This window comes from Mandrillus leucophaeus, unplaced genomic scaffold (genome assembly GCF_000951045.1).
Source record: "Mandrillus leucophaeus isolate KB7577 unplaced genomic scaffold, Mleu.le_1.0 Scaffold85, whole genome shotgun sequence".
Taxonomy (NCBI): domain Eukaryota; kingdom Metazoa; phylum Chordata; class Mammalia; order Primates; family Cercopithecidae; genus Mandrillus; species Mandrillus leucophaeus.
Genome location: NW_012109252.1, coordinates 333372 through 342645, shown reverse-complemented (window position 1 = coordinate 342645; position 9274 = coordinate 333372). Strand labels below are relative to the sequence as shown.

General features: G+C 41.3%; 1 protein-coding gene across 1 annotated transcript in view; it reads right to left on the bottom strand.

Annotated features, from left to right (window-relative positions):
* Positions 1 to 9274, bottom strand: part of CSMD1 (CUB and Sushi multiple domains 1) — a 666897-nt gene that overhangs the window by 590118 nt on the left and 67505 nt on the right. The window contains exon 3 of the mRNA XM_011968609.1: positions 6450 to 6562. Coding sequence (XP_011823999.1) covers positions 6450 to 6525 — 76 coding nt within the window. The 5' untranslated portion in view covers positions 6526 to 6562. The remainder of the gene's footprint in view (positions 1 to 6449; positions 6563 to 9274) is intronic.

Genomic DNA, 9274 nt, shown 5'->3' with positions numbered 1-9274 from the left:
TTTCACCATGTTGGTCAGGCCTGTCTCAAACTCCTGACCTCAGGTGATCCTCCTGCCTTGGCCTCCCAAAGTGTTGGGATTACAGGCATGAGCCACCACACCCAACCCAAAGCAACATTTATATCCATATAAATTCATGTAAGGTTTTCAGCCTCGTGTTATAAAGTTTCCAATTGTTTCAGACATTTAAACACTGGGACATTTAAGAAAAACTGTTGCTCCAGTCTTAAGACTCACACAGCTTGCTATAATCAAGCCTTCTAAAGTGGAAAAGCCAGACGGGGGACAGGGTCACCAGCTCCTCCTCATCGATGCAGTCCTCAGGAGCCTCTCCTTCCCTGGTTGAGACACATATGAAATTTGGAAAATCATCTGGTTTGCTGACTGTTTCACTTTCATGTATGCATCCTGCATGTCAGGATTTGCTCCGATGACGGATGTGAACTGTGGGTCTCTGACCCTCAGGCAGCCTCCAGCCTCTGATGAGATGGGCCTTAACCCCTCCACTGCCCACCTGACTTCATGATCTTTCTCTGTCGTGACCTAATCAGGATGTTTCAGATCTTCCTACCTAGGAACATGGTTGTACGCAAGCCTCTCCTATTTTCTCATACAATTTAGAAAAGTTGGCGCGGTTTTGCACTTAGCATTGCTGCATCGTTTCTACTACGCCGAAACCTAGTTGTGTTCTCTCCTATCCCATCTTAGCATTGAAATTGTCCTAGTGGACGTGTTTCAGTATCAGAGGTAGCAATCACACCTCTTTCAGCTTGCTAATCATTCCAGGAATGAGCTTCCCATTAAAACGAAATATTTGGAGCTGTTGATTTCTCTCTTTCAGAGGTGGGAGCAAAGCCTGCAGATGACCCATCCCCATTGCCCATCATCGACGAGTCTGCTAAAGTCCAGGGGGATTCAGAACAAATTGGATTCAGAACTGGAACCCGAGCCCAGGTTTCTTGGCTAAGCTCTAGCACTGCGCTGTCCTGTACCCACTGTCTTCTACTCTTCATGCTGGAGCCCTCCTGCTGCACTGTCTCACCTTACACACCCTCATCCTGCACTTCCTCATCCCATAGCCCTCATTTTGCACTCCTTACCCTGCATGCCTCATCCTGGACTCCTTCACCTGTACCCCTCATTCTGCACTCCTCACCTGTACCCCTTATCCTGTACCTGTCTTCCTGGATCCCTCCCTCTGGATCCTCACCTGGACCTCTCATCCTGCACTCCTCACTGCACCCATCATCCTAGATGTGTATAAGAGACAGGATCCCTCCCTCTGGATCCTCACCTGGACCTCTCATCCTGCACTCCTCACTGCACCCATCATCCTGTGCCTCTCTTCCTGTACCCTTCACCTGGACCCCCTCATCCTGTACTCCTCACTGCACCTCTCATTCTGGACCCCTGAACCTGCTCCCCTTGCCCTGCACCCCTCATCTGTACCCCTCATCCTATACCCCCTGACCTTCAGCCCACATCACAAGTCTGAAGCAGCCTAACTTCTTCAGTTTCTCTCATTCTCAGTCTCACATGGCACAAACTTTCTTTCTGTTCACTCCCTTTCCCAAGAAAAAATCAGAAGAAACAGAGCTCCACATGCTCACATGTTAAAGCAACAGATGATCTAAAAGAAACATATAGGAGCTGGGTCATCAAAACTGCATGCTGTGCCTGGCCGTTTCTGGCTTAGAGGCAGGAGGATAGACATGCGATTTAAAAATCACAGGAAGAATTTCGAGAAAAGAATAGTCCCATCTATAACTTTTAAATTAGCAATTCAAAATGTGATTCATTTGTAAGTCAACACAACTCAGAAATTTTAAAAAAGACTCTTGTTGAGATGATAAAAACTCGTAAAGGAAACAGAAATACCAAAGAAAAATAATAAAGATAGCAAGAAAATTGAAAGAAACAAATTCCAATTGCAAGGAAAAAAACCTGTAAGGAAAAGTGGGTCCTTGTTGTATCTGATGCAGAGATCCTGGTGGTAAAGATATGGGAGAATGTTATCACACTCACACACTCATGACACATGAGAAGTGAGGAAGGCAGCCATGTGGCTGGAAAAAATAGGAAGCTCATTCCACTTACAGAGCCTGAAATATCATCTAGAAGTACACCTTGTTAATTTCACAAGATCTTTCATAATTTGCAAATATCATCCTCAGAATTTTCATTCCTGCCTGAGACTAGAATACAGATTGGAGAACGCCTCCCAGGAAGTTTGCTCTAACGTGAGCCCTGCGGTGCTTAACCTCCGTGTCATTTCCACTACATCTTACCTCAGTTTACTTCGAAACGTAATCTGGGAGGATACATGTTGGGAAGGGAGAGTGGAATGTAGCTGGAGCTAATGGGCCACTAAACCTGGAATTTAAAAGTCAAATTTCTGCATTAGAATTTAATGTTCTCTGGCACCACCTGCTCTTCTGGCTCATATGTACTGATATATTTAAATATTTAATAATGGCTTATCTCACATTATTAAGAGGAGGCTGTGCTTATAATTCATTCATGCAATATAACTCAGAACAAAATAGAAATTAGAGTCAATGGTTCTTCTGATATTTTTCTTAAAGTTAAGACTGTCCTGAACGTCAGCATATCTTCATACAAATTCTTCAACCCCGTCAACAAAAAAGGGTGATTATTGGAAACTCAATATCCATCTAATATATAGTTTGTTGTTATTACTTGTTTGTTTTAATATCGTTTCAATAAAATCCTACGTTCATCTTATTGGTCTTGCGTTAAGACAATGGAATGCTAGCTGGGCTAGCTGGTAATTCACCTGAAGAAAACAATAGCAACAATGAGCACATATAATCGATTAATTTTAGCTTCAAACAGTTAATTATTAATTATACTTGGTTTGTACATGGCTCTTAATATCTTTGGTTACTAAACAGCTCACCAAGATGAAGACGTTGTGTGCTCTGCAACGGTCTGGAGAAACAGAATTGAATAAAATGGGGCTCTTTCTCAAGGACTCGAGGACACACAAAACACTCTAGGAAAACTGTTACCGTAGCTAACAAGGAGCTGCTGCAGGTAGCCACAGGGAAACACTGGAAGGAATTTCCATCCCAGTGAGCTGTCCAGGAGAGAGGCACAGCTCTCAAGCTGAGCCTTAGGGAAGGGGAGGGGAGGGGAGGGGAGGGGAGGGGAGTTTCACATCCGGAAGGGCACGAAGGACATGCCCAGACAGAAGGGAAGTGGCATGAGGCATGGTGTGGAGATGGATGGGCACAGGAGGACAAGCCCACAGTGTGCTACACCGTGCTACAGCACCCTGCGGCTCTTGAGAGGACGGGGTGATCTGGAAGAGGGGCAGAAATTCAGTGACTTGCTCTGTTGTGGCTGCACCATGGTGAGGGCACACAGGAGCCACAGATGCAAAAAGAAGCTGACTCATGAACCAGGGTGAGCACGGTGAGGTGAGGAGAGGCAGGCCAGTGTGTCCCTCACCCCGCTGGCTGACATGGGGCACAGGGTACAAAATACAGACGCCATAATATTACAGGAATTGCATGGTGGAGCCTTCTCACAAACCCTCCTTGCAATGCAGCACCAGTGCCACAGGAATATGCACTTTGAAGCCCACCCTGACTTGAATCTCTGTGTATGAAGACCCCTGGGTGATCTCCACGCATGCTGCAGTTGGAGACACGGGTGAGAGCAGAGGACAGCGTAAGTACAGGTACATGGGAGATTTGTGCAGAAATGCATCCCTTTGCCAACAGGGGAATTCAACCAATAGCGGCAGACCACCTGCCACTGAAGAGGAACTCCCGGACAGTCCGGGGGAGGAGGACTTGGAAAACCAGAAAGGACCTTTTTTCCTAATGATGAGTCTGATACACAAAGGGTTTAAACAACTTACACTAAGGTTCAGTTACTGAGCAGCAGAACCAGTATTTAGGGGAGTCCAGCTCCAGAGGCTGTGTTCCTAACTCTAGATGTTAGTGAAAATCAGGCAACATCAAAACACAGAACATTTAACTCTATGTAAATATACGCTGTATGTGTTTTCTGAAAATATATATTTTTTCTTTTTTTGAGATGGAGTCTCACTCTGTCACTTAGGCTGGAGTGCAGTGGCACTATCTCACTCACTGCAAGCTCCACCACCCGGGTTCAAGCGATTCTTCTACCTCAGCCTCCTGTGTATCTGGGATTACAGGTGCCCACCCACCACAAACAGCTAATTTTTTGTATTTTGAGGAGAGATGGGGTCTCACCATCTTGGCCAGGCTGGTGTGGAACTCCTGACCTTAAGTGATCCACCTGCCTTGGTCTCCCAAAGTGCTATGATTACAGGTGTCAGGCCCCCTGCCTGGCCTGTTTTCTGATAATATAATTTATGAACAACTATGCTTTGAGTCAAATAATATAAAATTATGTATATGCATAAAGGTCACTTTTATAAGTGATGTGCACTTTGTCTACAACTGTTAGCTTAATATAGTACTCTGAAAACACATTTTCAGAATGTCTTCTACTATTATAATCCCTTACTTTGTTTACATTCTCAAATGTTATATTAGTTACCTGGTTTGAATGACCTTTTTACCTTTGGATTATTCTTTTGTCAAAGATAATACCTGGCATTGAATTGGCTGTCTCTCAAGGACTGATGGCCATTCACACATTTATGACATCTCACAGGTGGCTATTGAGACTGTTACCAGAGGACTAATTAGGGTGAAATGCAATTATAATTAACGCGGTGTGGTCATTTACAGTGAAATATGACACATGGAAGAATGTTTCCCTTTTAATGGGACTACTTATGTCTCTTCATAGTCAAGGATGCACAGTGTGGGCACGAGGCTCCTATTCCTGGTACCATAAACCTGATGATGTGTATCTCAATGCTGCTGAAATGAATTTACTGCAATTTGCCCTGTTGGGAAGTGTTTGGTATTTCACTGATGATTTTAGATTCCACCAAAGGCAGCAGCAAATGTAGGTCATGTGGAAAATGTTATAACTCCACCACACTTTCTTGAATAACTGCACAGTCACATGAAAGTTCAATTGAAGGTCAGGTCTAAAACTCCAAATGTCAGGAGGTAGTCAGCACCTGCCTCTGCATTCTAGCTTTAAGCTTTGAATGGGATGTAAATATTCATTTTTTGTTGTAGTATTTCTTATTAAAAAGGGTCATGAAGTCCCCATCACACCCGTGTATCAGCAAGGAGGGACCTATTTTATGCTCTGTAGCTGAGGACACTCCTGGGTGAGTCCGCTCACCACAGGACCCTTTAACATTGTGACCCTTTATCCCACACATTGAAAATGTCTGGGGAGACTATGAGAAAATGTGGAGAGCTGCTGCCTCCGAGGAAGTTAACTGACTCAGCCAGAAGCTGGAGAGAAGGGGTCCTTACAATCCATCTAAACACCCCTCAGTTGGGTTTTCAGCAGTCTCTCAGTTGAGAGAGAGAGCAGCCGTGCTGTGGCGTGTTCACTCACATGGACTCATGACAATATCCCCTACCATGCTTGTCGTTTTAGGATTGGTGGATGCTTTTTTATTATCTCCTTCATTGATTTCATGGGTAATAACTTCTTGTTACATTTTTCAGCTCCTAAAACTATCCTATGATATACACTTGGAAAATAAGAACATATTGCCTGTTTACTCAAATTCAAAAAGTAGAATACATAGAATTCCAAGAGCTCCAGATAAATATTCTCATTTTTACCTACACACATACACATCCATCAGTTCAAATATTTTAAGGAACTCAGTTACTAAGGAAGAAACCAATAGGATATTTTAAAAACTATTTCAAAGGAGAATCCAAAGATCACAAATATATGGACAATCAGAAATACTGAAATAAATTTGCTAATAGATTTAAAAGTAATCAATATCCACAGGACAACAATTAATTGCATCTCTTTCACAGGAAATTCATTTGCATTTCAATGCTTCAGAAATTATTTGCAGTGTTATCAGTTTTCCATAACTTGTAAAGTTGTAAACTGCTCAAAAACAATGACAGGCACAGAGTTTTCATTTCAAATATTTGAATTTAGCTCATAAAATGTATAATTGTAAGTCTTTTCAGATTCATTATATTGCCTTTTCTTTGTTTGCTCACATAAAAAAAGCTTTTGAGAAATACCAGGCAATATGATATAGTCAAAAGATCCACACATATGCCGTTTGCTAGCTTACACCTAATACTTCACCTCACTCTTTCTTTTGGGATAATCAGAGTACATATCACAGCAAGCCAAGTTTTCAGAAGTTAAACATTCCCATTCACAAAAGCGAGTGTTAGCAGACTTTAAGGAAGTTCCCATCATGATTCCTATTTATCAGCATTGTTTGACTCGTTGATTTTACTTACACCTAACCAATACAGAATGGTCTCTGTCCTCTGTTGGAACGCTAGCGTTAAACTCTGTTAAGAGTGTTCTCGTCCTACCTTGGTAAACAGCTTTAAACCCAGGTGAGCCAATGCTATCATCCGACTGCAGATGTAGCCACATCTGGTTGCTCATGCTCACGATGAGGTCAGGAACACTGGATCCCGTGAGCCTGCATGGAAGAGAAATGTCAAAGGCTTTATGTAAGGCAACAAGTACATCGACTTCCACCTCAAAGGAGGGTCCTGCTGCTTTAAATAGCCAAACCCTAGAAATACAGATAGCAAGACCCTCTTTCAAAGACTGTACAGCCTCTTGTCCATGGTATTAATATTCAAACATCACTATCACTGGAGCTTTACAGAAATTACTCTATTCTAACACTGCCAATGTGTATATTTTCTTTTAAAAAATCAACTTAGGGCAACCAACCATCCCATTTTCCTGGAACTGAGGGGCTTCCCCAGGTGCAGGAGTTACAGTGTTAAAACTGGGACAGTCCTGGAAAAAATCAGGGACAGTTGTTCATCTGAGGTGACTAGAGATGTACACGGTTGCTGCAGGATCGCGCAACACCAGCCATGAAAGAGAAAGCATCTCTATCACAAGAAATTGTACGGGATCATTCACAAAAGGTTTTCATTGTCTAGTCTAGAACTAGTATGTAACTTATCACAAACTCTCCTTTTAAAATATGTTACAGGTAATTGCACATTAAAAGAATTTTGAAAAGAACAGCATGCATAGCTGAAATAGATTTGGTAGCATTTATTGAACACTCCCCCTGCATATTAATGTCTGGGTCACACCAAACGTGAGTTTCCATGAAGCATTCATCGTGTATTAACAAAACAGTCACATAGGGCCTGTTGTCAGCCAGTGAAAAGAAACACTGAATCCATTGACTGAACTCAATGTGCTGGCAGAAAAGCATGTTGAAACAGAAAAAGTATAAGAAAAAAATCAGTTCAACCAAAACAAATGTCCCTAATCAAATAGGAAGCTTGACTTTCAGTAAAGTAGTTTCAGGAATGTGAGCGTATGATTTGCCCCATTAATCATGTGATCTGTCTATCAATCCAACATCCTCACCTAAGGCAGCACAGAGCACTGGATTCTTCAACGGAAGATGAACAACGGTCATTATTTGTGAAGTAATTCATGCAATGTTACACACAAAGTGAAAAGAGGACAATATTTCTGTGAATGATGTGCAGTAACTAAATATGTATTTCTTTCTGAAGATTTGTCTTTGTTGGCAAGATTGTTCTTTTCGGTTTGCTTGTTTTGTTGGCTCATTTGTTTGAAGAGATATTTTTTCTTTCTTTCTTATTCATACATTTATTGAAGTGTAACAAGCCAAAAAGCGCACAGATCATGAATGTCTAGCTCTGTGAATTTTTACACAGTGAACCACCACACAGATCAACTCTTAGAGAATTACCAACACCCCAAAGTCTTCTTGTACCTTCTCCCAATCACCATCCTCTCCTCCCATCTTGCAAACTATCAGTTTTACATCTTCTTGAAAGTTTTTTTGTAAATGAAATCATACTATATATAACATTTTGTTCAACCTTATGTTGGTGAAAGGTATTCATATTATTGTTTGCAGTAGTGTTTCATTTACTTCAATTTCTACACAGAATTTACACTGTCTATAAACACAAGTAGGGGATGATTAATATTTTTAAATTCTTGAAATTTTATTAAGATACTTGTAGACACACATGCGGTAGGTAGCAAAAAATAATATAAAGAGATCACGTGTATTATTTACCTAGTTTCCCCCAATGGTAACATCTTGTACAACTATAACAACTAGGACATTGACATCGATACAATCTACCAGCCTCCTTAAAACTTTCCCTGTTTTATTCCTTTTTTGTGTGTACATTTGTGTATGTAGCTCTGCACAAACACGTCACATGTCTCGGTTCCTGAATCCACAACCATAGTCAATTCAGGGCAGCTCCATTCCCTCCAAATTCTCTGGTGCTGTGCCCTTAAAATCACACTGATGCTCCTCTTGCTACACCCCCTTCACTGTTCCTAACCCCTGGCAACCACTAATCTGTCTCCCTCTCTAAATTACTCATTTAAAAAAATCATACAAGTGAAATCACAGTGTTTAACAACTCGGGATTTGATTTTATTCACTTAGCTTCATTCCCAGAAGATTTATCTCAGTTTTTGTTTATACCAATAGTTTGTTCCCTTTTATTGCTGGGTCGTATGTCATGTTGTGGATATACCACAGTTTGCTTAACCATCCACCTGGTTAAGGGTATTTGGGCTGATAGTCATTTTGGCAGATGACGCGCAGAGCTGCTATGAACATGTCTGTGCAGGTTTTTGTGTGAGCATAAATCTTCATTTACCTGAGATAAAAGCCCAAGAGTGCAACAGCTGCATTGTATAATCACGTTTAGTGTTTAAAGAAACTACCAAGTTTTTCCCCAGACTGGTTGTACATTCCCACCAGCAATGTGTGAGCACTCCAGATTCTCTGTATTCTCAATAGGCATTTGCTGTTGTCAGCATTTTTTTATGCTTCTCTAATAGCTATGTGCATTTAACTAATCGGTAATGATGTGAAACATTGTCTCATGTGTTTATTTGCCATTAATACATCTTCTTTAATGAGTGGTCTCTCTTTTCTTCCTTTTAAATATTGAAAACTCTCTTGATATATTGTGGTGTAGATACCAGTCCTTGTCAGAAATTAGCAGTTTTGATTTAAATATAGTCAATTTTGGTAAGGGTTCCTCATGCAATTACAACAAATTATATTCTGTAAGTATTGGTTGCAGGGCTTTCTCTATATCAAATTTGGAATCTGGCTTAGTTCCTTCCCTTCCCTTCCCTTCCCTTCTCCCTTCCT